The sequence below is a fragment of the Mesoplodon bidens genome (genome assembly GCF_964165515.1).
Source record: "Mesoplodon bidens genome assembly, chromosome: 7".
NCBI lineage: Eukaryota > Metazoa > Chordata > Mammalia > Artiodactyla > Ziphiidae > Mesoplodon > Mesoplodon bidens.
The window spans coordinates 111,368,393-111,395,432 of NC_138164.1; the positions used below are offsets into that span (position 1 = coordinate 111,368,393).

General features: G+C 59.0%; 3 protein-coding genes across 8 annotated transcripts in view; 2 read left to right on the forward strand and 1 right to left on the reverse strand.

The window, feature by feature from the left end:
• Window positions 1-126: 126 nt before the first annotated feature.
• On the forward strand, window positions 127-4,292 carry NDUFS8 (NADH:ubiquinone oxidoreductase core subunit S8). 2 transcript variants are annotated; one of them, XM_081239831.1, is made up of 7 exons: window positions 127-230; window positions 1,202-1,259; window positions 1,349-1,399; window positions 1,975-2,064; window positions 2,159-2,331; window positions 3,890-4,018; window positions 4,104-4,292. In XM_081239831.1, exons 2-7 carry the CDS (start codon window positions 1,202-1,204, stop codon window positions 4,233-4,235), a joined length of 633 nt encoding a protein of 210 aa, XP_081095957.1. In that variant the 5' UTR covers window positions 127-230; the 3' UTR covers window positions 4,236-4,292. The 2 variants fall into 2 exon arrangements, with proteins under 2 accessions (XP_081095957.1, XP_081095958.1); XM_081239832.1 differs by lacking the exon at window positions 127-230 and adding an exon at window positions 277-947.
• Window positions 4,293-6,734: 2,442 nt separating this feature from the next.
• Window positions 6,735-18,603, forward strand: TCIRG1 (T cell immune regulator 1, ATPase H+ transporting V0 subunit a3). 3 transcript variants are annotated; one of them, XM_081241204.1, is made up of 21 exons: window positions 6,735-7,005; window positions 8,006-8,110; window positions 9,277-9,397; window positions 9,784-9,862; window positions 10,711-10,937; window positions 11,026-11,111; window positions 11,359-11,485; window positions 11,569-11,651; window positions 11,828-11,921; window positions 12,056-12,268; window positions 12,940-13,084; window positions 15,628-15,767; window positions 15,863-16,020; window positions 16,096-16,186; window positions 16,727-16,845; window positions 16,924-17,137; window positions 17,472-17,594; window positions 17,687-17,791; window positions 17,866-17,983; window positions 18,183-18,360; window positions 18,447-18,603. In XM_081241204.1, the coding sequence occupies exons 3-21, from the start codon at window positions 9,281-9,283 to the stop codon at window positions 18,523-18,525; spliced, it is 2,496 nt and encodes an 831-aa protein (XP_081097330.1). In that variant the 5' UTR covers window positions 6,735-7,005; window positions 8,006-8,110; window positions 9,277-9,280; the 3' UTR covers window positions 18,526-18,603. The 3 variants fall into 3 exon arrangements, with proteins under 3 accessions (XP_081097330.1, XP_081097329.1, XP_081097331.1); XM_081241205.1 differs by having other exon boundaries at window positions 6,783-7,005; window positions 8,006-8,069; XM_081241203.1 differs by lacking the exon at window positions 8,006-8,110.
• Window positions 18,604-20,934: 2,331 nt separating this feature from the next.
• Window positions 20,935-27,040, reverse strand: part of CHKA (choline kinase alpha) — a 61,938-nt gene continuing 55,832 nt past the window's right edge. For all 3 annotated transcript variants that reach the window (XM_081238594.1, XM_081238596.1, XM_081238595.1), the window contains one exon: window positions 20,935-22,165. In XM_081238594.1, the coding sequence (XP_081094720.1) occupies window positions 22,106-22,165 (60 nt within the window). In that variant the 3' untranslated portion in view covers window positions 20,935-22,105. The remainder of the gene's footprint in view (window positions 22,166-27,040) is intronic.

Consider the following 27,040-nt stretch of genomic DNA (forward strand, 5'->3'; position numbering starts at 1 on the left):
ACTAGCTTCTCGCACCCAACCCGGCGGCGCTCTACACCACTTCAAGCGCCTGCCTGCTCCCCTAGCCAATCGGAGAAAAGCTTTTTTCGATCCCGCCTCTTTCGGCTGCGCCACCAGACAATCAGACCACACCATGAAGAGTCCGCGCCCAATGGCAGCATCCCAGAATGTAGGCTCCGCCTCTCGACGGACAGGTCCCTCGGCACTGGAAGGGGAGGCAGCGATTCAAGGTGGGTGTTCCGGGCTGGGTGTTCGGGGCTCAGCTGTTAAGACCCAGCCTGGGCAGCGCGGCATCGGGGTCGAGTGTGCGGCCCCCGTTGGCTCCGCCGGCTCCGCTCCCGGGCTTTATCTCGGCCCGCTCAGGACCCGCGGCCTCTGTGTCCTTGAGCGTGCAGCGGGCGGGAAACCGGCACCCTCAGGGCGCATATGCACCTCCTGCGCGCGTCGGGTCAGAGGTCATGAGGAAGGTCGGGGAAGAAGCCGGGTTGGGCGCCTGGCACTGAAGTCCCCGGTCAAGAGAAATGGTCCCACTAGAGGTCACAGGTCACGAGAGGGGCAGTTTTGGGCTCCGGCTGAGTGCCAGGCTCTGGGCTAAACCCTTGGCATCTTCGAGCCCCCTCCATTCTCGTGACCTCCTATTTCACAAGTGAGAAAACCCAAGGTCACTTGGCCGGCTGGGAGACAGTTCCAGAAGGGCCTTGATGCTGGGGAGAGGAATTTGATCTTGAGGGTTATTTAAGCCTTTAAAAGGTTCAGCAGGCGGGGGCTGGGGGTGTAAAGGGAGGGGTCTGGCCTGGGTTCACATCCTGGTCCCACCCCCTCAGTGTGTGACTTTGGGCAAGTCACTTAACACGACTGAGCTGTGGCTTCTCATCTGTGCCTCCCTCTGAGGTCCTTATGTGGACAAAGTGACAGTGCGCGTGACCCCTAGCACAGTGCCTGGCACGGTGAGCTCTGAATAAATGCCGGTGGCAGTTGGCGGTGTTAACCTGGGTCAGGTTGGAGGCCGGGAGGGGCTGCACCTGGGAACAGGAAGCCCGTCTGTGCCTCTGACAGGAATGGGGGTGAGCAGGGACAAGCTGACACAGTGGCACTGGGGTCAAGGGTAAAGGCTCCTGCAATGCTAGGGTTCCCGGGGGTGGGGGTGGGGAACCATGCCTGTCTGAGATCCACCTGTGCCTCACTGTCTTCTTGCCCACAGATGCGCTGCCTGACCACGCCCATGCTGCTTCGTGCCCTGGCCCAGGCCGCACGTGCAGGTAGGACCAAGGGAGCCTTTCCTGGGTGTGAGGGGCCCAGCCTCCTAGCTTGAGGTCGCATCTGCACAGCATAACCCCTGTCCTTGCAGGGCATCCCAGTGGCCGGAGCCTCCACAGAAGCACAGTGGCAGCCACCTACAGTGAGTCCCGGGGCACCTCAAGTCTCAGGCTTTCTGATCATGGTCCTGCCAGAGGCAGGGGAGAAGGCCTGGGTTCTGGTCCTGGCTTTGCTGGGGGCTCGCCCTCTCGGAGCCTCAGTTTCCACTCTGTAAAAAGAGGATGGTGATCAAGATTGAATCTGATTCTTGGGGGCAGGGTCTGTCATTGCAGGGGGTGGAGGGCTTTCCATGTGGCTACACTGTGTGATCTCAGACCTTCCCCGTGTGGGACAAGGAGGGACCTGCCAAGTGTGAGCCCTGGGAGCTGTGCCTCTTCATCAGGACCCCAGCACCCAAGCCCCTTCCAACCCCCATCAACTCCTGGCTTGGTTGGCCACACAGGCACAGGGAGAAGCAGGCGAGGACTGCCCAGGGCCTGAGGCTGGCCTCAAGGGTGCTCACTGAGACGGGGGAGGTTTGGTGAATGAACAAACCCCCTGGGGGGCCCAGCTGTTGCACCTAGAAGGAGGCCAGGCGTCATCTCCCTGAGCTGGAGTTCTTGGGGAGGGCCTGTGTGAGGCCTCCTGCCACGGCCTCTCTGCCCGCCTCCCCTGCAGAATATGTGAACATGCGAGAGCCCTCAATGGACATGAAGTCGGTGACCGACCGGGCAGCTCAGACCCTGCTGTGGACCGAGCTCATCCGAGGTGGGCCCTGGGGGGAGGGGGGAGGCCGGCTGGTTGGGGGCACAGATGTGTTAGGGAGGAGGGCCCCCTCCCACCGTGCCTGTGCTGCCCCTAGGCCTGGGCATGACCCTGAGCTACCTGTTCCGAGAGCCAGCCACCATCAACTACCCATTTGAGAAGGGCCCACTGAGCCCACGCTTCCGTGGCGAGCATGCGCTGCGCCGGTACCCGTCCGGGGAGGAGCGCTGCATCGCTTGCAAGCTCTGCGAGGCCGTCTGCCCAGCCCAGGTGAGCCCCTGACCCCAACTGACCGCCCCCCGGCCCCTGCCACTGGGAGAGGGAGGCCACAGCCTGCTGCAGAGAGAGTGAAGTGGGCAGCCCTGGGCCCGAACTCTGGCCCCCATGCCGGGTGGGTGTCCCCAGAAAGTCCCTTTCCCGCTCTGAGCCACTTCGCCCCGTGAATGGGAGCTGACTCAGAGGCAGTGAGTCAGGGGAGGGAAACTTCCAGCCCTGAGCAGGCCACCTGACACATGTGGGTCCTGCCCTTGCGGGTCTGGTCGGGGGCGTGAAACCCAGGCCTCGAGCCACGAGGTGGCACCTGAGGGTCTCCACTTTTACCCGGATGCAGCAGCCATTTCAGGAGCGCTGCCTGTGTGCCCGCCACAGGACCGGACCCAGGGACACGTGTGCCGCAGCCAAGGCCTTCACTGCCCCCGGTTGCTGCTCCTTTGAGCCCCTGGCATCTGGTTCTGTCGGAGGTTCCCGCACGGACTGTTAGTGCAGAAACGGACAGACACAGCTGGGGCTCTTGGGCTGGTGGATGTGACTGGCAGGAGCCCAGCAGGCTCAGGGGTCCTCACTGTCCACACAGCGACCCCCTCCCAGCGGCTGCTCCAGGCCACATCTCTGTGACTCAGGATGGCTCCTGTCCACGACCTGCCTCATTTCCTGGACCACTCCCAGGTCCTGCAGGCCACAGGTTGTGGCCTTGCTGTCCCCAGTCTAGCCACCGACCTGGAGCACATAGGAGAGCCCCGAAAAAATAATAACAGTGGTGGCATCCAGACAGTGAGTGCCGGCTGTGGACCAGGCACTGAGCCCAACTCATGACTCATCTCTGCAACAACTCTAGGAGGTAGAGATTATTATCCCCATTTTTATAGATGAGGAAACTGAGGCACAAAGAGATGAGGCTAATAGCCAAAGGTCCCACTGGAGTGGTGGGCATTACACTCCTGGGGACATCGGAGGGCCTTTGCCACATCCCTTTGAAGGTCCTCCCAGCTGTGGGAGGCCCCAGGCCACCCCTTCCCCCAGCTGGTGCAAGTGTGCGCCCAGGAAGTGAGAGTTAAGGACCTGTGTTTGAGTCTGGGCTCTGCCCCTCACTTACTGTGTGGCTTTGGGAAACCCCTCAACCTCTCTGAGCCTCACTTTTCTCATCCATTAAATGGGGATAACTAGATGTAATTGGGAAGGTTGTTCAACATACAGCCGACAGTAATGGGGCATTTTTTTACAGGGTGGGACCCCTTGGGGCTGCAAGTGCTATGGTGAACAAGGCAGGCAACGGCCCTCTCGTGGGACTCACGTTCTCAGGCAGGAGGTGCTGGCAGTTAACAAACGAGAATGTGAGCTCTTAGGGCAAGCGCCCAGAAGCCGACGTCACAGCCGCGCCGGGCGGCCTGTTAGGAGAGGGGTCAGGGCCGAGAGTGGATGACAGAGGGTCCGCTCTGTAGGCCCCGGCGGGCCAGTCCCCCAGGAGTGGGAATGAGCCGTGGCGGGGCCTGGATCCTGTGCCTGGGGCCAGCGTGGCTGGCAGGTGACAGTACCCTGTGCCACCCCCCAGGCCATCACCATTGAGGCTGAGCCTCGGGCCGATGGCAGCCGCCGGACCACACGCTACGACATCGACATGACCAAGTGTATCTACTGCGGCTTCTGCCAGGAGGCCTGCCCTGTGGACGCCATCGTTGAGGTGAGCGGGCCCCGCGGTGGGGGAGGCCAGGGCGGAAGCTCCTCGGAGGGGCCTGACGTGGCTGCGCCTGCTCCCCCGCTCGCAGGGCCCCAACTTCGAGTTCTCCACGGAGACGCACGAGGAGCTGCTCTACAACAAGGAGAAGCTGCTCAACAACGGGGACAAGTGGGAGGCCGAGATCGCCGCCAACATCCAGGCCGACTACCTCTACCGGTGACCGGCCTGCCGGCTGGCCCGAGGTCCCCTTCTGCCCAATAAAAGAGCTCTGACCTCCCCACCGCCTCTGTCATCAGTCCGCCGTCCAGGCCAAGACCGTCCGCGGCCTGACCACGGCCTGTGGCTTCCTCCATTGGACCAGGTCCTCAGACAGAGTCGCCCTCCTGTGCGACTCTGTGGGACCTGCCAGGCCCTCCCCGTGGCTGGGCCCAGGCCCGTGGCAGCATGTGGCCCACACATCTTCCTGGGCATATTCCCCAAGGCTCCGCAGGCTGGAGGTTAGCCCAGGTCCACTGTTCCCATAATCCTGTGTGCCCAAGGGGTGGGGCTGGGGCCTGTCCTCTCCTGAGGGCCACCCACAGCTGAAACCCTAAGGACCTAGAGCCTCTCCCAAGGCCGCAGGCAGAAATACCTCAAGAGCAGGAACTTGGAAAGGCCAGGGCATCCTTGTTGGGAGGCAGGGAAAGCCTGCTCTGGGTGGGGTGACAGTCACGAGGGGGTGACCCAGGCCCTGCTGCCTGTGAGCTGGCTCTGCCTCTCCTCTAGCCACATCCGCTTTTCTCTCCAGGTTCCCCAGACTAGGCTGCTGGCTTGGCTTCTGCTGCTCAGGACTTCCTGCTTTGCAGTCCCAGCCAAGTGATGTGGTTCCTTCCAGGGCCACACGCAAGCCCAGTCAGTGGCAGTAGAGTAGCCAAAAACAGCCCCCTCTAACTTGGTGCTAAGAGGTGTGAGAGGATTTCAATTCGTTCTCAGCAGTGAGGAAACTGGCTCAGAGGGGCAAAGTGTCTTGCTCAGGGTCACACAGCACACATCTGATGAAAAAACGAATTCAGGCCTGAGAGATCTCGGAGTTCCCTTGCTCCATTATTTCCAAAAGTGCTTTTTACAAAACACTGATCTCCCAAGATGCTTCTTGGAAGGGTGTTCTGTGGACCCGTAAGTGTGGGAAATGCCCCAAGTGCCCCTCCGCTCTGGGAAGGCATTGCGTGATAGCACGTTCAAGGCTCTGAGAAGGCCTGCAGCAAAGAAACCCAGATTATCCAGCTCATTACCAGGGAGCCCCTCTTCTCAGATCCCCTGCTGACACCTGGACCTACTTACCAGGCCAGGATGGGCCATCTCCTGATGCAGAAGTGGCCCAGGACTTGTGTGGGCCCCACCACTGGCCAAGGTTTTGGGGCCCTTTGAACCCACAAAATGGCACAGAGGTGAGAAGTGCAGGACCAGGAAGGAAGACGAGCCCGGGGAGTGTCCACCAGTCCAGCACCGCTAGTCCTGCTGTCTGCTGGGGGCAGGAGCTCTCCAGAAACAAGGCCGGTTGTAAAAGGCAGGCTTGAAAATCCTAAATTGCCTCTAATTTTGCTTTTCCCACACATAACCAGCACTAGATGCTTGACATGGAGCCTCTATCTGTACGCAGGTAAATAGAATACTTTCATTTAAAGTGGATGAGTCTAGGGACTTCCCTGGCGGTGCAGTGGTTAAGACTCCACACTTCCAGTGCAGGGGCTGTGGGTTCGATCCCTGGTTGGGGAACTAAGATTGCACATGCCATGCAGCACAGCCAAAATAAATAAATAAATAAAATGGTTGAGTCTATCCAGCTCCTGACTTGATTCTCTCCCTTACTGCTGGGTCAGAGTGCAGCTCTAACGCCATTTTGTAACAGTATGGAGTTCCAGTTTGCCCTGAACAGGAAGTATTGATCCGAGGCCCCCACTGGTACTCAGTTTGGTTGTGTTGAGGTTATTCCTTGAAAGTAGCCCCTCCGTGCCCCAGAAAGTGTCTCCCACTTTGCTGAAGACACTAGCCTTGGCTGTGACTCAGTTGCCAGCGCCCAGCTCTGGGGCTCCGTTTGCCCACCCTCCCCCCACCTCTCACAGGCCCTTGCCCTGTCGGGGTTCAAGAATCACCAGAGCTGAGGGGCCCCAGCGGGTGCAGGCTTGGCCTGTCCAAAGTGCAGGCAGCTGGACAGTCGTGAGCCCCAGGTTGTGGGTGCCGCGATAGGACAAACTGCACGGAACTCAGTAGCAGCAAGGTCATGGGGACACATCCAGCCACAGGAGGAGGGACAGCCAGGGCAGAGCATTGCCCAGTGCCTGCTGGGTGCGGGCACCAGGCCCTGGCCCTTGGTGTCCTGCTGCCATTGAGGAAAGAGGCCCAGAGAAGGGCAGCCGCCTGCCCAGACCACTGGTCCTGGAGTCCAAGGTGATGGTCAGAAGCAGGAAGCTATAAGGACCTGTGTAACTGCGGCCTCACGCAAGGGGGAGGGGGTCCTAGAGGTGGGGACACGTAGGTCTTGGGCCCCAGGCCTGAGCGTATTGGGGTCTTATCAGCCCAGTGAGCCCTCTAGATGGTGGAGATCCCACCCTGTAGCCCCGGAGCTGGGCCTAGGCTGGGCATCTCCCCACATCCCGGCCACGTAGATGTGCGCGGTTGGCGCTGGTCAGTGTCTACTCCCGTCTCCGGGCTTCCTCGCCCGGATTAGGCGACCCACAGCTCCGAATGGTCTCCCAGCCTGGAGCGAGGAAGTGAGGCCGCCAGGCAATCCCAGCCCAGGGCCTGCCTCCCACCCGTGCTCCAGCTCCCAGGACTCCGGGTTGAGGTTTGGGGCGGGCCAGGGGCGGAGCTTCCCTGGCCCCGCCCCTCCCGGCCCCGCCCGCCGCGGAAAGTGAGTTGCGTGGGCGCCGCGGCGGGATCGCAGAGCTGGGAGTGCAGAGCTGCGCAGAGCAGAGCAGAGCCGAGCAGCGCCGCCTGCGGCCGACCCGGGGGTAAGTGCCTCAGCCGGGGGCTGCAGAGCCCCCAGTTCTGCCTGCCACCCTCGCTTCCCACTGCCCCGGGAAGGGGGGGGGGTCGTGGGGCCCCACCCAGCTGGGTCAGTAGAGGCAGCTCAGTCGTCCGGCCCGCGGGTGTCAGCCGTTGCTGGGGGCCACAGAGGCGACTGAGAGGAGAAAGAAGCGGAGAATGGGGGTGTTAACAGCCTGTAACAAGCAAGTAGTATTGAGCTCAGCTGTGCCGGGCCAGGTGGTGCTCAGAGCTTTCTCTGCTGCATCTTCCTGGCAGGGAGGGACCCATTCTACAGATGAGGAAACTGCGGCCCACCCAACTAGGAAGAGGCGGAGCTACAAGAGAGCGCACGCAGACCCTCGCCTCCAGCCCAGCTCATCGTGGCGGGCCAGGGGCTCAGAGGAGAGATCTGGTGGTTTTCTGGAGGAGTTGGCCTTAAGCCTCCAGCCTCCTAAGGGAGCAGGAGGAGAGGGGCACAGAGTGACTAGAGTCTGGACCCTGAAGGACGGAGGCACCTTCATTTGTTCTGTAAATGTCGCTGGGGTGGCCCCTGGCTCAGGAAGGGGCCAGGGAGGATGAGGGGGAGGGGATGAGACAGTGGAGGCCTGAAATGCCAGGGAAGGGATCTGCCCAGGTCTCTGCACCCCTGTGCTCACCACGGCTTGTCCCATCCAAGGGATGTGCCCAGGCCCCAGGGCTGCTGCCCTGCCTGGATCCTAGCTCCCTACGACCCCCGTTTGGCCAGCCCAGCCTTTTGGGGTACCTGGGGCAGAGAACAGCCCTCCCCTGAGTGCATACTGTGGGCTGGGACTTCCAAACCTGCAGCCCCAGGGCCTGGCTCCTGCCTGGCTCGGTCACCTGCTGACCCGTCTATAAAACAGGGCTACAATGCCCCCTCCCCCAAGGATTGCTGTTAGATTTAAATGAGGTATTGTGGGTGAGGGAGTTACACGGGGCCCTTGTTATTTTTATCTCCCCACCTAGGTCCTGTCTCTGGCAGGGCGGCCAAGTCCCATTCACCCAAAGAGGAAGTGGAGGCCCAGAGAGGGTGAGAGACTCCCCAGAGAACACACAGCTAATCACAGCTTGGTAGGGCTCAGAGCCTTGGTCCCTGGCCCTCTTGCCCACCCTTCCCTGTTCAGGGCCTGGTGCTTCCACAGCCCGCAGCTGTCTCTCCGCATTCTCTCTTCTATTCTCCCCGGGGCTGGGGAAGGGGCTGCTTTTCCTATTTACATTTAAGTAAACCAGACCCAGGAGAGGAAGTGACCAACTAGGCAGGCCCCAGCCCAGACAGCAGGTGGGGTGTCAGATGTTCACCCTCTCAGCGGGGCTCTGGCCTGTTCCTGTCCCCTCCCCTCCCCCGCTCAATTTGAGAGCTAAGGGAACTGAGTCCCACAGACGGGCAGGGGCCGGCCCTGGGCCCCAAGGGCAGTGGCCATGGAGCCCTGGCTTGTGGGCTGGGCGTCTACAGGGCCCAGGGAGGCCACCCTGGCCCTCCCCCTGCCCTGCCGGCAGCGTTTGAGCAAAGGCCCGGCCAGGCCCTTCCTGCCCATTTCAGTTTCCACAGTTTCACTTTTGTTGGTTTCGACACCTGGAGGGCTCCTCCCTCGGCCCCTACCGGCTAGGCTGCTGCCAGGCAGCCTGGGCCTCAGGGGAAGGTCTCGCTTCCTCAGCGCCCCCTGCCTGTCCTCTCTACCCTTCCCGAGTCCCAGAGGAGGCCCCCACCCCTCAGCGCCCACAGACCCGCAGGGAGGGAGGAGGGCCCTGGCTGCCTGTGGGGATGGGGAGCACCTCAGCCCTGCTGTTCCTGTCAAGGATGCTCCCCAGGGTGGAAAGGCGAGGGCAGTCAGGTGGCCGGCGCTGGAGGTGGCCCTTGGCCTGGGGCCCCGAGGATGTGTAGGATCTCGGGTGAGGGCAGGTCACAGAGAGGGGACAGCAGGAGCAGGGGCCAAGGGTGAGAAGAGCCAGTGTCCCCAGGAGCCACTAGGGGTGGGGGCAGGGGTCTCAGACGGGGCAGAGCCAGCTGGGAAGGAGCTTGACATTGGACTGTGGGTCCGGCTGTGAGGTCAGCTGCGCCGCTTACTTCCTGTGTGACCTCAGCACCCCGCTGAGCCATCCCGGGCCTCAGTCTCCCCATCTGTCAGATAGGGGTGGTAGCGGTACCTTGCAGGATCATGTGAACCCAGAATTCACACCTGGTGGGGAACTGCCTGGGACCCCACCCGCCTGAGCTCCCACCCCTGCCGGCCCCGCAGGACCATGGGCTCCATGTTCCGGAGTGAGGAGGTGGTGCTCGTCCAGCTCTTCCTGCCCACAGCTGCTGCCTACGCCTGCGTGAGCCAGCTTGGGGAGCTGGGCCTTGTGGAGTTCAGAGACGTGAGTGGGGCCGGGGTGGGCGTGGGGGGAGGCCTCGTCCTTGGGTGTCTCATACGGTGGACCATCTCCCCCAGACTGACCCCCGGCCCTGCTTGAATCCCGGCAACCTCTGCCATAGATACTTTGCTCTCAGGCCGGCTTTACTCGTAACTGAGACCACCCTGCCCCAGCCTGGGTTCAGCCAGGCCTCCTGGGCCCTGCCTCACCCTTCCCAGGACACATGGGGTCTGGTGTGTCTTCAGCTGGGCATCTGGAGGGTCACAGTGTACTCAGCACCTTTCTGGGGGAGGCAGCTATGGCCTGAGGGGAGCCAGGCCTGGGCCCTGGTGGGGGGACCTCCTTGGCCCTCTGCCTGGAAAACTGACCCCTCCGTTTGGCAACCACAGCTCAACGCCTCGGTGAGTGCCTTCCAGAGACGTTTCGTGGTAGATATTCGTCGCTGTGAAGAGCTGGAGAAGACCTTTGGTGAGTTGGCCCTGGGCCCACACCCCAGGCACACTTCCTGGAGGAGGCGCCAGTCAAGCTCGGTCTGAAAGGAAGAGTCCGAGTTGCCCAGGCGGATGGCAAAGAAGGGAGGTCCGGACCAGGCCCTGCAGAGCCAGGACAGGGCACCTGGGATCTTTGGGGTGTTCTTGGGTGAGCTGAGCAGAGGGGTCCAGGCCAGGCCCGGCTTGGAAGAGGCCTTGAATACCGAATGAGGGCTCGGGACTTCATCCTCTGGACGCCAGGAGCCACCCATAGGTTCCTAAGCAGGAGAGAAGCGTGGACAGAGCTCTCTCTGCTGCAGATGGACTGGGATGGGCAGAGGCCAGGATCCTGGGTCGGGTGCCCCCAAGGAGCAGCTCCTTGGACCTGGGCAAGAGGGACCCCTGCCCTGGGTTCTATCCTGGAAACCCCTCTTAGGAGGGTCCTGCAAGGTGGGAGGATAGAGCATGTCTGTTTAACGGTTAGATTGTTAGGTTTTAAGTCGTCAAGCAGGTACCCTGTGGGCCTCCATGCAAGCTCTCATCCCCCTGCAGTGCTAGGGCCACCTGCCGGAAGACCGCTATGGGACCCAGGCCAGGGGCTGGGGACGGAGAGCAGCCCAGAAGAGCCCCAGGGCGGGGGGAGGCGGAGCAGACCTGCAGGGATGGAGGTTTAGCCTGAGGTTTTTCCGGGGTCTCAGACTCAGTGAATCAGTTAACTGGTGGCCAGCGGAGTTTGGGGTGGCAGTTGGAATTCCCTAGATGTTAGCCATCCCTTGGCTAATAGTGGCCATTGGCTGGTGGTGGCCCCTGAGCCGGCGCCCCTGACACCCGCCCCTCTGCACCCAGCCTTCCTGCAGGAGGAGGTACGGCGGGCTGGGCTGCCGCTGCCTCTGCCTGAGGGGGCACTGCTGGCGCCCCTGCCCCGCGACCTTCTGCGTATCCAGGAGGAGACGGATCGCCTAGCACAGGAGCTCCGGGACGTGCGGGGCAACCAGCAGGCCCTGCGGGCCCAGCTCCACCAGCTGCAGCTCCACTCGGCTGTACTGGGCCAGAGCCAGGGCCAGGGCCCCCCGGTCAGCTCCGGCCCGGGCAGGGCATGGGGAGGGGTGGGGGCCCTAGGCCCCACCTGGGCCGGGACTCATGGTGCCTCTCGGTTCCTAGCTGGCAGCCAGCCACACAGATGGGCCCCTGGAAAGAAGACCCCTGCTCCAGTCCCCCGGGGGTCCGCACCAGGACCTGAGGGTCAAGTAAGTGAGGGGCGGCTCCGCTCTCTTTCCGGTTGGTGCAGGGGTGAGGCAGGCCAGCTCGGACTTCTTGTCCAGGGCCCTCCTGCAGCCGCCCTCAGGTCTGGACTTCCCTTTGCCCCTCGGGGTCTCTTCTGGCCCTGCCTGGTGGGCTCCTGCCTCCTCTGTGTGGACGGGGGTGGTGTGCCTGGCCTGGGTGAGGCGGGGGGAGGCCGGAGCAGCCCCTGCCCAGCCCCGCCCGTCCCTGCAGCTTCGTGGCAGGTGCCGTGGAGCCCCACAAGGCCGCCGCCCTGGAGCGCCTGCTCTGGAGGGCCTGCCGCGGCTTCCTCATCGCCAGCTTCAGGGACATGGAGCAGCAGCTGGAGGATCCCGTGACGGTGAGCAGGCCGGGCGCACACAGGCTGGGGTGCGTGCTGGGTGGAGCCGGGACTGCAGGGTGATCTGCGCCCCGCTCCGGCAGGGTGAGCCTGAGACGTGGATGACCTTCCTCATCTCCTACTGGGGCGAGCAGATCGGGCAGAAGATCCGCAAGATCACTGACTGGTGAGCCCCCACTGGGTGGGGGGCTGGCCACCCGCTGCCCTCGTGCCCGGGCCCCTGCGTGTCACCTCCACTGAGCCCGCTCTGTTTGCCCCACTGCCCTGCGGGCTCCCTTTAGACTCAGCCTCTGCAAGCCCTGGACCCTGTGCCCACCTCACCTCCCCCCTCCTCCCTGCCAGCTTCCACTGCCACGTCTTCCCATTTGAGGAGCAGGAGGGGGCCCGCCGCGCAGCCCTGCAGCAGCTGCATCAGCAGAGCCAAGAGCTGCAGGAGGTGGGCGCCCGTGGCCTGGCTGGACCCCTGCCTCCCCCAACCCCTACCCTCCTGACACCCCTCCCCCTCCCCTCCCTGCCCCCACCCCCACCCCGCTCCTCCCCCGACTCCTAACCAGTCTGCTCTGGCCACAGGTCCTGGGTGAGACGGAGCGCTTCCTGAGCCAGGTGCTGGGCCGGGTGCAGAGACTGTTGCCGCCCTGGCAGGTGCAGATCCGCAAGATGAAGGCCGTGTACCTGGCCCTCAACCAGTGCAGCGTGAGCACCACGCACAAGTGCCTCATCGCCGAGGCCTGGTGTGCCACGCACGACCTGCCCACAGTGCAGCAGGCGCTGCAGGGCAGCTCGGTGAGCATCGGGGGGGTCTCCCGCCCTCCCCTGCTGCCAGGCAGGGGCTGGTTTCCTCCACACAGCACATCTCCCATTCCTGGTGCCATCAGCGCCGTACCTTTGCCGGGGCTCATCCTCCTCCAGGGAGTCCACCGTGATGGCCCTGGCCCAGCAAGCCCTCCTCTCCCTGCCCTGACTTCCCAGAGGCCCTGGGATGGGCCGTCACACCCTGGAAGCTGCACTGGGTGTTAAGTTAGAAACCGGGTTCAAATCCAGGCTCTGCAGGTACTGGCCCTGTGACCTTGGGCCTACTGGAGTGAGCCTTGGGCTCATCTGTGAAATGGGGTTGCTGACCCTGCTTCCAGGGGTCGCCGTGGTAGGTGCTCACCTGTGGCAATGGGGCTCCCTCTCCTGGGCCACCTGGATGGGAAGAAGCACGCTTCTGTTTCCCAAGTGACTTCTGGGCCAATCTCTGGCCCTCCCTGAATCCCCCTGAACTGGGGCAGGTGGGGCTGGTCATGCTATTTCACAAGGAGAGGAGGGGCTGCCCTGGGTCCCCTGGCTCCCACCCAGCAAGTCCCCACAGTGCTCTCCATCTCTAGCTGGCCATGGCTGGAGGGTCTGAGGGTCCCTGAAGGCTCCTGTCATCAGTATTGTCTGTCTGTCTGCCTGCCTGCCGGGTGCCCTAGAGCGAGGCGGGTGTGAGCGCCGTGGTTCACCGCATCCCCTGCCGGGACATGCCCCCCACACTCATCCGTACCAACCGCTTCACGGCCAGCTTCCAGGGCATCGTGGACGCCTACGGTGTGGGCCGCTACCAGGAGGTCAACCCCGGTGAGAGCCGTCACTTCCCACAGCCCCGGCCTTCGGGAGGCTCAGCTGCTGCCCTGGGTGGAAGCCTGGGAGGGCTGCATCCCCACCTGGGCCTGTCCCACCCTCCTGAGATGAGCGGCGCACTACCGGTCATGCCCTTGGGGGTCCAGTGGAGGCGCTTCACATTTATCCCCCACAAACACCCCCACTGCCCTGCTGTTAAGCTAACGGGAACCAGCAGAGTTGTGCAAAGAATAGCAGCTTTGCGGTAGGAATGGCCCAGGTTGGAGGTCCTACTCACTTACTTTGATGAGTTTCTTAGCTTCTCTGAGCCTCAGTTTCCTCATCTATAAAATGGGGATAATGGTACATAGCTGAGCGGTGTTGGGAAGATTAATGATCACCAGCGGTTGCAAACCAGCGGTCCGCGAGGCCAGCATCCGTCTGCGGATGTGTTTTGCTTGGCCACGTTGTCTGCCCACGTTGAAAGGTTTGAACTGGGTGCAGCCCCAGGTCAGGTCCTCCCAGAAGCAGACCCTGAGATGGGGTCTCTGATGCAAGTGGCCTATTAAGAGAGGTGTTCCTGGGAGAAACCAGTAAGGGACCTCGGGACGGGGAAGCAGGCAGGAAGGGGAGAGCTGAGTAGGGCCGGTCTCAGGTGAAGTCCAGCCTCAGCCTGGGCCTGCAGGGAGCTCTAGAGCACGAAGGACACTATGGTGTGTCCACCTCAAGGCTGACGAGCGGGGCTTTCAAACCCAGCGCCCTCAGGCGTCTGCCAGCCCTGGCGGGTGGGCAGTGAGGCCGTCAGCTCCAGGCACGTCCACCTGGGTGCTCACTGGCCTGGCGAAGCTGCTGCTCTGTAAGTGGCCCACTGGGCAGAGGGTTGCACAGAGCTGCCAAGGGAGCTGCGGCCGCGTGGGCAGAGCCTCCGTGTCTGCTGCGGGTGCCAGGGTTTAAAGTGGGAGTTTTCGCAAAAGTCTGCATTTTCTCAAGACTGGCGAAAAGTGAGAGATTTGGCGACATGGCCCACCTCCAACAGGCTGGAGCTGGGTGGTGGCAGCCCCCTCCCGTTTGCCAGTACCCGTCCCGAGGGCAGCAGGCACTGGCTTTCCTCCCTTCCTGGCCCCCTCCTCCTTCCTGAGGCCTGTGGGACCTGGCCTGTCATCCGCCCGGTTCCTCTCCCTCCAGACACCACCCTCCCTGCAGCAGGCTGGCTGTGGTGTGGCCAGTGGCCCAGCGTCCCCCGTGTCACTGGGTAGGGGCTGCAGTGCATCTCTGTGTCAGCCCAAAGAATGGGTGTGAGGGTGAACCGTGATGAGGTCCCTTATGGGAGGCCAGGGAAGGGTCCTGCCTCATCCAGCGGGCAAGAGGCAGGGTTTGGGGTCCCCGGGGCCGTACAGGCAGCACATGAGGATGGAATCAGCCGTGTGGACTGAGACCAGGGTCACGTGGTCCTCTGGGGCCTGCTGACCCTGCAGGACCAGCGTCTGGGAGCTTGACATGGGGCCCCCAGCCCATTTCACCTGCCCATGGTCCCTCTGCGTTAGCGGATGCCAGTCCGGTTAGAGCAGGCCTGATCACCAGATATCCACGGTTGGTAATATGCCACCAGCTCTCAAAGCAATAGCTTTGCGGAGGTGTTCGTTTGCCAGGGCTGCTGTAACAAAGCATCACAGATGGGGCAGCTTAAACGATAGGTATTTATTGTCACTCAGTTCTGGAGGCTGGAAGTCTGAGATCAAGGTGTCGTCGGCAGGGCTGGTTCCTTCTGAGCTGTGAGGGAGAATGTGTTCAGGCCTCTCTCCTTGGCTTGCAGACAGCTGTCTTCATGTTCGTGTGGCATTCTCCCAGTGTATGTGTCTAAGGTCTAAATTTCCCCCTTTTTGTAGGGACACCAGTTATATTTGATTAGGACCCACCCTAATGACCTCATTTTCACTGGGTTACATCTATAAAGGTTGTATCTCCAAATAAGGTCACTGTCTAAGGTACTGGGGGTTAGGACTCCAACATATCTTTTGTTGGGGTGGGGGACACAATTCAACCCATAACTGGGATGTGCATTAGAATCCTAACACTTATGAGAAAATTTCCCCATTTTACTAAAGGGAAGCTGAGGTCCCAGAGGTTAAGTGACCAACTCGGCCTTCTGGAACTTGCCATGTGCCAGCCAGGACTACCACTGGGCTGGCTCTCTGTGCTTCTGCTTTAAGCTCTTCTCGTAAATAATAATAGCTAGAACTGCTAACGTTATATTGAGCATTTATGGGCTCCCAGCTACTGTCCATGGATAAACTCATTTATAACAGCCCTATAAAATGGTGGTATTTTTATCTCCATTTTGCAGATGGGGCAGTGGAGGTTCAGAGAGGTTAAGACACTAGCCCAAGGTTGCACAGCTAGTAAGTGCCTGGATCTTGAGTGCAGGCAGGCGGTGTGGCATACCTGCCTGGCTACACCACCTTCATGTCTCCTGGGGCCCCGGAGCCTGGCTTGGGGAGCCTCTGTGGCATCCTGTACAGGGATGGGGGTCCTGGCTGACCGTGTGGCCCCTCTGCCCGCAGCACCCTACACCATCATCACCTTCCCCTTTCTCTTCGCCGTCATGTTCGGTGACGTGGGCCACGGGCTGCTCATGTTTCTCTTCGCCCTGGCCATGGTGCTGGCCGAGAACCGGCCAGCCGTGAAGACGGCGCAGAACGAGGTGAGGGGTGACGGGGTGGGTGGTACAGGGGGAGGGGGGGGGGTCCGGGCACAGCACGGGACCCAGGCCGGCTCTCACCATGCCTGCACCCCCAGATCTGGAGGACCTTCTTTGGGGGCCGCTACCTGCTCCTGCTCATGGGCCTGTTCTCCGTCTATACCGGCTTCATCTACAACGAGTGCTTCAGCTGCGCCACGGCCGTCTTCCCCTCTGGCTGGAGCGTGGCGGCCATGGCCAATCAGTCGGGCTGGAGGTGAGGCCTGGCCGCACCCTCCCCGCAGCCCCAAGGCCCCCAGGCCCCTGACCAGCCCGCCTGCTCTTGTCACAGTGACGCCTTCCTGGCCCAGCAGCCGCTGCTCTCCCTGGACCCCAACGTCACCGGCGTCTTCCTGGGACCATACCCCTTCGGCATCGACCCGGTGAGTCCCGGCCGCCTGTCGGAGGTGGTGGCAGGCGGGAGGGCGGGTCCGGGGCTCCCCGCTCGCCCAGCCCCTCCCGAGCACCAGGCCCGGTTCCGGGTGCAGGAGGCAGGAGCCCCCCTAGACTAGGGCCTGCCTGGCAGGGGGGCCTGCATTGCAGCCACTTGAAAAGCAGAGAAGCGAGTCCTAATAAGGGCAGCGCTCTGTAGTCCCCTCTGTGCCAGGCAGGCACCGTTCTGAGCCCTTGTTGAATTGATTTTATGTCTAGTCCTCGTGACAGCTCCATGGGAGCACGTCAGTACCGTCCCCATTTTACAGGTGAGGAAGCTGAGGTTATATGCCCAAGGTCACCCAGCTAGGAAGAACTGGGGTTGGGGCCCAGGCTGCCCGGCCCAGTCTGTGCTCTTAACTGTTCCCCTCTGCTGCCCCTCGTCGGGCAGGTGACGGGTTGTGCGGAGGCCCTGGAGGGGCAAACAGGCCGATGGGAGTGACTCGGGTGGAGAGGCCCCTTCACGGCACCCATCCCTCCCGCCACCGCAGGTCTGGAGCCTGGCTGTCAACCACCTGAGCTTCCTCAACTCCTTCAAGATGAAAATGTCCGTCATCCTGGGGGTCACCCACATGACCTTTGGGGTGGTCCTGGGAGTCTTCAACCACATGTGAGGACCGGGGGCCTTGGAGTGGGGGGCCGGGCAGGGCCAGGGTGACCTGGTGACCCGGCTCCCCTCCTGCCCCAGGCACTTCGGCCAGTGGCACCGGCTGCTGCTGGAGACCCTCCCCGAGCTGGTCTTCCTGCTGGGGCTGTTCGGCTACCTCGTCTTCTTGGTCGCCTACAAGTGGCTGCGAGTCACGGCTGCCAGTGCTGCCTCGGCCCCCAGCATCCTCATCCACTTCATCAACATGTTCCTCTTCTCCAGCAGCCCCACCAACCGGCCGCTTTTCTCCGGGCAGGTAGGCTGGGGCAGGGCGGGGTGTGTGGGGGGGGCTCACACCCCACCCTGGGGCGCCCTGGTGGCTGGGCCTCTCAGCTGCAGGATCCTCGTCCAAGAAGTTGGATGCAGGCCTGAAGCTGTGAGACAGGGAGGTCGAGGGGCCTCCCTGGGAGCTCCCAGCAGGGGTGGTGGCTTCTATGCCCAGAGGAGTTCCACACGGGGCGACGTCCCTGCCTAGCGAGGGGCCCTGAGCTGGAGTGGGCTGCGGGCTCCCTGGGCCCCTGTGGAATCGCGTGGCTCGAGCTGGCTGGTGGCTCGCAGGGGCGCCCTGACCGTCGCCCCCTCCCCCGCAGGAGGTGGTGCAGCCCACGCTGGTGGTCCTGGCCCTGGTCATGGTGCCCATCCTGCTGCTTGGCACACCCTTGTTCCTGCACTGGGAGCACCGCCGCTGCCAGTCTCGGAGGAGGCAACAGCCGGTAGAGGCAGGGGAGCCTGGGGGTGGGGTCCTGTCTGGGACGTGAGCCTCATCTGGGGCTGGGGGTCTGTGATGCCGCTGCCCCACCTCTAGGATAAGGACACGGCCAGGCTTCTGGACCTGCATGACACGTCCCTGGCCAGCCAGGGCTCTGATGAGGAGAAGGCAGGATGCCCAGGGGACCAGGCGGAGGCTGAGGTGGGTATGGTGCCTTCCTGAGTGGGGGATGGCTGCCGGCCCCGCTCGCCCCTCACTGCCGCCTGTCCCCCCAGTTTGTCCTGTCCGAGGTGTTCATGCACCAAGCCATCCACACCATCGAGTTCTGCCTGGGCTGCATCTCCAACACAGCCTCCTACCTGCGCCTCTGGGCCCTGAGCCTGGCCCACGCCCGTGAGTCCCGGCTCCTTCCCACACCCGGCTGCGGGATGGATGGCCTCCTCTGGTCACTTCTTAGTATCCCTGTCTGTAAAGGGGGGACGTCGGAGGAGGTCCCCCGCTGGCCCACGGGGAGGGTGGGCTTCGGGACGTCGAAGTGGCTTCCCGGCGTGGCTTCCTTGGTGGTCCCCACGGTTCCCTCCTCCACCTGCAGAGCTGTCGCAGGTCCTGTGGGCCATGGTGATGCGAGCCGGCCTCAGCCTGGGCGGCGAGATGGGTGTGGCGGCTGTGGTGCTGGTCCCCGTCTTCGCCGCCTTCGCCGTGATGACCGTAGCCATCCTGCTGGTGATGGAGGGCCTCTCGGCCTTCCTGCACGCGCTGCGGCTGCACTGGTGAGTGGCCGCCCGGCTGGTGTGGGCAGCACGGGGTGGGAGGGCGGGGGGGGCGTCCCCTCACCAGCTCTCCCTTCTCACTCCAGGGTGGAGTTCCAGAACAAGTTCTACTCGGGTACTGGCTACAAGCTGAACCCCTTCACCTTCGCCGTGGAGGGTGAATAGTGCCCACAGCCCTGCCCTTGCCTTGCTGAGCAGGGAAGAAATAAAGGGGAAGGCCCAGGACCTGCGTCTTGGTCTTGTCTGGGAGGCAGGGGCTGGGGCGGCTGGGTGTGGAGGAGCCTGGGCTCTGGCGTGGGCTGGTCCTGCCCCTGGGAGCCTTTTGGTTGGATGGACACCATGCCAGCCTCTGTGCCCGTCTCCCTTATGTCTGTCTCTGCAGCTGAAATTGGTGTGGGGTGGGGGGAAGTGGGAGCCACTGGTCTACGATCTGGGGCCTCAGGATGTCAGGAGAGGACCCACGAGCACATCTGCAATGATCCCAGACTCTTGGGGTGAAGGGGGCCAGAACTAGGCCCAGGGAGGGCTGTTTCCAGTACATTCTAGCTCAGAAAGATGGTCCTCCCAGGCTGGGCCAGGGGGAGTGAGTTCCCCATCCTTGGGGGTATGCAAACTGGCTGTATGATGATGTCTGGGCTACCCTGGGTATGGAGGGTGGTGCCTGGCACCAATCGGCCAATATTCTCACGTCCCTGTGCTGGCGCTGGCCCCCGGCACTCAAGATGCTCTGCAGCAGAGAGCAGCCTGGGACACCTGAGCCGGACCCGGCACGCCACACGGGACAGTGGTGTCACACCCAAGGCCACCTTCCCGAAGACAAGGGCAGAGGCTCCTCCAGGGCACCCTGAGAATTGCCCAGGGCTCCGAAGGTCAGAAAAGGGCAGACCCGGACTCCAGGCCCTGCCTCCCCAGAGGCCAGTCTTCCCCCATCCCTCCCTGGTGGGCAGTCCTGCTCCCAGGCCATCCTTCCGCTGGTGGGAGGGAGGTGGCATCCTCGGGCCTCTCTGGTCTGGGTCCCACCACCAGCTGGGTGGCAGAGCCAGTGCTTCTCAGAGGCCTCGTTTTCTCCTGCTGAGGAGCTGCCAAGTGGTTCTTCCGGCTGGAGGCCCTGGGAACAAAGGCTGCCTTGAAAGCAGAGACGTCCTGGGTGCGGCGAGCCAGAAGGCCGGGCCCTGCAACCTGGCCCGTTCACCGTGGCTCTTATCTGGCCAGTTGCTGGGAGGAGCCTGTCCCTCCAGAGCCCAGGGCTGCCCCGCTCAGGGCCCCCAGACGCTGGGGGGTGGTATAAGGGGCTGGGGTATGAGGGGCCGTCTGGCTGCGGTATGACACGCCTGGCAGAGACTTGGCTCCAAGAAACGTTGAGAGCAGTGTCTGGTTAGGAACAGAGGGAGCGGTGTGCGTCTCCAGCTCTGGCCCAAGCCCAGGACTCCAAGCTCTACCTTCCTGGGGAGGAGAGCTGTGCAGAGACTCGCAGGGTGGGGCAGGTGAGGGGAACGCTAAGCAGGGCCCCAGCGCCGAGAACGTGGCATGTTTCGGGGGTGGGTGGCAGGTGTGACCCCAGGGAGACACTAGCTGGCCCTGCCCTGGCTTTGACGCGTGGACAGCTGGCAGCCTGGCTGGAGAGGGCTGGCTCCATGCGCAAAGGCACGGGAGGGGGCGCTCCTGGGGCGTGGTCACATCAGGAGACACAGGGACGGGGGTCACCTGCACTGGGGACAGGCCTGCTCCGGTGAGCATAAGGTCTAATGAACAGATGGGCATCCCAGGAATTCCACATACAGAGAATGAAAGTGACAACCAGCGAGGGGACGTGAGGCAGCCTGACCCCACAGCCGCCTGGCAGAGGGAAGCGCGAGAGGGCCTGGTGTCTTAGCGACGAGAGAGGCTGGGGGTGGGGGGCAGGGGGCGGGCAAGGCCGGTCGGGCCCTGTGGGCACAGGCAGGAGCTGGGAGCTGTGTTCTACCATCTCACACACAGGGAAGCAGCATCTAGGGCTGTTGGTTTTTTTAAAAAAACTTTATTTTTGGCTGCACTGGGTCTCCGCTACTGCGTGTGGGCTTTCTCTAGTTGCGGCGAGCTGGGGCTACTCTTCGTTGCCGTGCGTGGGCTACTCGCTGCGGGGGCTTCTCTTGTTGCGGAGCACGGGCTCTAGGCGTGCAGGCTTCAGTAGTTGTGGCACGCGGGCTCAGCAGTTGTGGCTCGCGGGCTCTAGAGCACAGGCTCAGTAGTTGTGGCACACGGGCTTAGCTGCTCTGCGGCACGTGGGATCTTCCCAGACCAGGACTCAAACCCCTGTCCCCTGCATTGGCAGGCGGATTCTTAACCACTGTGCCACCAGGGAAGTCCCTAGGACTCAGTCTTATTGCTTGGATATCATAACACACTCACCTGGTTAAAACTTTCGGTGTCTAGAAGGCCGGGCAGTGGAAATCTCCCTCCTGCCCTGGCCCAGCCGTTCAGTCATCTCCTGGACAGCCCCCTCCCTCCTGCCCAAGGGCTTTGCCTCCAGAGCCGGGTGGACACACTGGAGACCTCCCCGAGACTAGGGATGCATCTGAGCGTGACCGCAGAGGATGGACTCTTACCTTTTTTATTGTTTGTATAGTACAGTCTTTGTGGTAGCAGGAATGTATGCACAAAAAACAATTCAAATAAGAGTTCAGAGTGAAAAAAAAGAAGAATTTATCCCAAAGGACTTTTAATACATACGGATTTCACAGCTATACTCTATCCCCGCCCCCATACTCCACGTACGGGCTGCGGTTTCCCACCAGAACGACCACGTGAGGTACGCCGGGGAGCAGTGAGGGCAAGGTTTCCCTCCCGCACCCAGCCCACCGAGGCCCCAGCACCGGGGCGGCAGGAGGCTTCCCTGGGGCACAGCCATGCCTGGGGGCGGGCAGCCGGCCCTGTCACAAGAGCCCAGCTCCAGGCTGAGCAGAGGTGGAGGGGAAAAGGCTGCAGAGTGTGGGACAAAGCAGCCCGCTCCCTGCCAGGAAAGTGGATTGGGTGGGGCCAGGGTGGGCATGTGTGCCCACGTGTCCCCGCCCCGTGCAGCCTGCTGGCCCTCTGTGGCCACGGCCCACTGCCTGCCCCAGAGCCGGAGTTAATAAAGCACTTTCAGTTAGAGGGCATGGCGGGGCTGCATCCAGTTAGGGTGAGATTCATCTGAGATTCACCTGCAGAGGAAAACCCGGATGACAGGTAGCAGTCAGCGGGCAGCCAGAGTCACCCCCGCCTCTGTGCACCCCACACCTCGGGGGCGGTCTGCGTCTCCCAGGACCGCGGTGGCAGTGTCGCTGCCCACTCGCCGCCCTACACACCTATTACCTACAGAAAGCCCGGTCAGCGCTGTTCACCAGCGCGGTCATTAACATCCTTTAAAGATCAACATTAACCAAAAAGGCACCTGCAGTGACACTGCTTACTCTTGCTGTTCGCCCCACCTGACTGAAGTAGAAAATGCCTTCTCTAGATTAAGGGGGTCTGAGATGTTGCACTATTGCACTAGTGTACTATAATTCTGCTTCCTGATCTCATGTCAGAGTCCTAGTGAAATCGTAAACAAGATATGAAATAAATGTTCCTCAATTTTAATACAGTCTTTCATATCATACACATCCGTGTTCGGCAGCGAGACGTCCGAGGCTTCCTGCTGCAGGTACAGTAGTCGGGGCACAGAGGGACCCTCGGGCTCGGCCGCCCCCGCGCAGTCCAGGGATGCAGCGCAGGCGGGCCTCCCCAGTCACACCCCAAGCTTCCTCTTCTGGTCGAAATAGGCATCGAACCTGGCTTGGGCATACTCCTAGGAGACAGAAGGAAGAGGGGCCTCACCAAGGGTCCCGCCCGCCCCCCGGCACAGAGCAGAGCAGCTCCGTGTGCTGCAGGCCAGCCAGGAGCCGCGCTGCTTTCAGGACGGTTCTCTCCTGCCGGCAGCAGCCCCGGTCACCGCGTTCCCTTTACCCTCAACGTCCCCCGCTTGATCAGCTGCGCCGCCCCGGCCCTGCCATTCCAGACGGGAGACGGGACTTCTATGTATCTGGTGCAGCATGGTTCACCGACTCATTCACCTTGAACGCTACAGACACGGACTGACGCATACAACAGAGGCTTCTCTGTCAAAGCCCAAGGTCCCTGGGGCGTTAGCAAGTGTAGACAGATGGTAGGTGCCACCTGTTTGCTGCAGCACGATTACTAAAAGGACACCAGGAGGGAAGTGAGAAAACCTGGCCAGCCACCGGGCCCCTGGGTCCCTTCCCCTGTCTGCCCACTGGTGTGCAGAACACAGTCTCTTAAGGACCACTCCAGATCGAAAAGTCTGCACTGCTGCCAAGATTACAATGTCACTTCAAAGAAAATTAACGTTGAGGTATAATTTATATACCACAAAACTTAACTCATTTAAAATGTGTGGTGTTCGCTAATGCAAACACCTAGCTCACCACGAACACCACAATCACCCTCGAAGTCCTCCTGGGTCTCTGCAGTCAAGCCCACCAGATCGCGACAGAAAGCTTCCACGGGAATGTAATCACCCGCTACGTCCCCTCTGGTGTTTGGCTTGTGTCTGAGACGCATCCACGCTGCCGTGTTCGTGGCTGAGTACTTTTCCGTGATACGCCTCCAACATAGTGTGTTCACCCATTCATCTGCCGATGGGCATGTAGGTTGTTTCCAGCTTGGGGCTACTGAAAATAAAGCTGCTGTGAGCACTTGAATACAAGTCTTGGCGTGGAAATAGGCTTTCATTTCTCTTGGATCGATACCAAAGAGAGGGACTGCTGGGTTATATGGTTAAGTGTACGTTTTTTTCTGTTTTGTTTTCTTTTTAACTTTTAATTTTATTGAAGTATAGTCGATTTAAATTTATTTATTTATTTGGGGGGCTGCTTTGGGTCTTCGCTGCTGCGCACGGGCTTCCTCTAGTTGCAGCGAGCGGGGGCTACTCTTCATTGCGGTACGCGGGCTTCTCATTGCGGTGGCTTCTCTTGTTGCGGAGCACGGGCTCTAGGTGTGTGGGCTTCAGTAGATGTGGCATGTGGGTTCAGGATTTGTGGTGCATGGGCTTAGTTGCTCCGCAGCACATGGGATCTTCCTGGACCAGGGATCGAACCCGTGTCCCCTGCGTTGGCAGGCAGATTCTTAACCACTGTGCCACCAGGGAGGTCCCGGTAAGTGTATGTTTGACTTTATAAGAGGCTGTCCAACTGTTTTTCACACTGGTTTCACCCTTCTACATTCCCACCAGCAATGTATATGAGGTCAGCTGCTCTACAGTCTTGCCAATATTTGGTATTGTGAGTTTAAGTTCTAGCCATTGTCATGGGTGTGCAAGGCATCTCACTGGGGCTTTAACTTGCATTTCCTTTATGACTTTGTATCAAGCAGATGAAAAGATGCTTACTGGCCATTTGTTTACCTTCCATGTAGTGTTCAAATCTTTTGTCCACTTATAAAGTAGGTTGTTTGGTTTCTTGCTGAGTTATGAGTTCTTTATATATTCTAAATACAAGTCCTTTGTCAGATATAAATTTGCCTTATTTTCTCCCAGTCTGTGGCTGGGCTTTTCATTTTCTTAATGGTGTCTTTCCAATAACACAAGTTTTAAATTTTGATTAAGTCCAATTTACTGTATTTTTTTTCTTTGAGGGTTAGTGCTTTATGTGACCTAAGAAATCTTTGCCACAGCTACGAAGCTTCTCTTCCCGTTTTAGCTTTTACATTTAGGTCTATTATCTGTTTCAAGTCAATTTTTGTGTAGAGCGCAAGTTTAAAGTTCATTATTTTTTTCCATATGGCTTATTCAGTTGTTCCCGCATCATTTTTGGAAAATCTAATCCTTTCCACAATGCATTACCTTGGCCTTTCTGTGGAATACCAGTTACCTGTATGTGTAGGAGTCTATTTCTGGGAACGCTAGTCTGTTCCATCTGATTTATGTCTATCTTACTACCAACACCACATGATCTTAATTATTGTGCTTTAGTAAGTCTTGAAATCAGGTAGCCTAAGTCTTCCAACGTGGTTCTAGTTAGTTTTAGTGTTTTAGTTATTCCAGGGCCTTTGCATTTTCACATACGTTTTAGAATCCGCTTGTCAATTTCTACCAAAAGCCTGTGGGGATTTTGCTGGGGTCACGGAGACGACAGATGGTTTGGGGAGAATGGACGTCTTAAGATTAGGTCTTCTAAATCCACAGATGTGGTATCTCTCTTTATTTAGGTTTTTTTTAGCAATGTTTTATAGTTGTCAGTGTACAGATCATGCACATATTTGGAAAATTTTATCCCTAAGTATTTCAAGTTTTTTACGCCATCGTAAACACAATTAAAATTTTTTCATTTACAGTTGCGTCTAGCACGTAGAAATGCAAGTGGGCTTTGCATATTGACCTTGTAGCCTACGACCCTGATAAACTCACTCAGTAGTTTAAATAGCTTTTCTATTGATTCTTCTATATTTTTTCATATGCATGATCATGTCACCTATAAAGATAAAGGCAGTTTTTCTTCTTCCTTTCTGGTACTTTTGCATTTTCTTTCTTTTTCTTGCCTTCCTATGCTGGCTAGGCACCCCAGCAGCCTGTGAGGAGAAGTGAGCACGAACACCCTTGCCTTGCACTGTATTTGGGGCAGAGGTGGGAGGAGCATTCAGTGCTTTACGATCAATTACCACGGCAGCTGTACAAGAGCTGTATATATGCCCTTTACCTCTATTACTAGTTTGCTGAGACTTCCTATCATGAACAGGTGCTGAATTCTAACAAATGCTTCTCCTGCATTCACTAAGATAATTGTATGATTTTCCTCCTTTATTCTGCTAATACGGTGAATTACACTAATAGGTTTTTCAAATGTTGATGTTAACCTTGCATTCCAGGGATAAATGCCACTTGGTCATAAAATATTATCCTTTTACATATGTTGGATTTACTTTTTCCCAGTATTTTGATAATGGTTTTTGGGTAATGTTCATGAAAAGCAGTGATCTGCAGTTTTCTTGAAACGTCCTTGTCTAGTTTTGGTGTCAGGGTCATGCTAGCCTCATCGAATGAGTTGAGAAGTGATCCCTCTCCCTTTATTTTCTACAGATCTGTAGGGCTGTTATTATTTCTTCCTTAAATATTGGATGATATTCACCAGGACCTGAAGTTTACTTATAGTTTTTTTTTTTTTAAGAGGGTGTATGTAGCCTTGAATGCGTGGCTAAGGAGGCTAGTAACATTTATGTTTTTTTTTAAATTAATTAATTAATTATTTCTGGCTGCATTGGGTCTTCGCTGCTGCGTGTGGGCTTTCTCTAGTTGCGGTGAGTGGGGGCTACTCTTCATTGTGGTGCACTTCTCATCGTGGTGGCTTCTCTTGTTGCAGAGCACGGGCTCTAGTGCGCGGGCTTCAGTAGTTGTGGCTCGAGAGCTCTTGAGTGCAGGCTAAGTAGTTGCAGCGCACAGGCTTAGTTGCTCCATGGCACGTCGGATCTTCCCGGACCAGGGCTCGAACCCGTGTCCCCTGCATTGGCAGGCGAATTCTTAACCACTGCGCCACCAGGGAAGTCCCAAATCTATAGGTTTCTGATTATGAGTTCAACTTATTTAGTAGCTATATGGCCATTTCTTACGTCAGTTTTGGTCATCTGTATCTTCCAGGAAATTGGCACATTTCAGGCAGGTTGTCAAATCTGTGGGCAGAGTTGTTCATCATCGTCTTCTCCTTGAACATCTATAGAGTCTGTAGTGATGGCCTCTCTTTGTACCCGGTTTTGGTAATGTTTATCTTCTCTTTTCTTTCTTGCTTAGTACAGCCAGAGGTTTATAAATACTTTTGTGGTATCATTAATTTTCTCTATTTTTTTGTCCATTTTATATTTCAATGATTTCTGCTCTTACCTTCATTCTACTTCTATCTACTTTGGGCTTAATTGGTTTTCCTCTTTCTAGCTTCTCGAGGTAGCAGCTTATATCACTGGCTTGAGAACTTTCTTCATATCCAAGACAACATTTAAGCTGCAAAGCCATAAGTTTCCAAATGCTGCTTTAGGATGCATCCCACAAATTCTGGTATGTTGTGTTTTTATTATAATTCCAAATATTTTCTAATTGTCCTTGTAATTTCTCATTTGATCCAGGGTTTATTTAGAAGTATACAGTTTAATTTCCAAATAATTGAGAATTCTCCAGATATTTTTGTGGTTGCTGGTTACTGATTTCCAATTAAATTGCACTGTGGTCAGAGAACTTACTCTGCAGTAAATTTGAGGCCTGTTTCACAGCCCAGCCTGTGGCCTATCCTGACGAAGACTCCACATTCTCTGAAAAGGATGTCTGTCCTGCAGCTGTTTGGGCTCCACACGTGTTTGTCAGGCTGAGCTGGCTGGGGTGATGACGTTCCGGTGCCCACCCTGTCTGTGGCACGCTTTCCTGGGTCCACCCGCTACCTAGAGGTGTGCAATCTACTTGGTGAATATGCCCCCCTTTCCTTTCAGCTTTGTCACTTTTTGCTCTATGTCTTTTGTTTCAGTCTGTTTTGTTTTGGCTGTGCTGTGCGGCATATGGGATCTTAGTTCTCTGACCAGGGACGGACCACGTGCCCGCTGCAGTGGAAGCGTGCAGTCTTAACCACTGGACCGCCAGGGAAGTCCCTGCTCTGTGTCTTTGGAAGAATTCAGGGGCACACACACTGAG

Coding starts and splice junctions, on each gene's coding strand:
- NDUFS8 (XM_081239831.1), top strand. CDS start 1,202: ATGCGCTGCCTGACCACGCCCATGCTGCTTCGTGCCCTGGCCCAGGCC. Junction 1,400..1,974: donor CACAGTGGCAGCCACCTACA/GTGAGTCCCGGG, acceptor CCTCCCCTGCAG/AATATGTGAACATGCGAGAG. Junction 2,332..3,889: donor AGGCCGTCTGCCCAGCCCAG/GTGAGCCCCTGA, acceptor GCCACCCCCCAG/GCCATCACCATTGAGGCTGA.
- TCIRG1 (XM_081241204.1), top strand. CDS start 9,281: ATGGGCTCCATGTTCCGGAGTGAGGAGGTGGTGCTCGTCCAGCTCTTC. Junction 9,398..9,783: donor GCCTTGTGGAGTTCAGAGAC/GTGAGTGGGGCC, acceptor TGGCAACCACAG/CTCAACGCCTCGGTGAGTGC. Junction 18,361..18,446: donor CACGCGCTGCGGCTGCACTG/GTGAGTGGCCGC, acceptor TTCTCACTCCAG/GGTGGAGTTCCAGAACAAGT.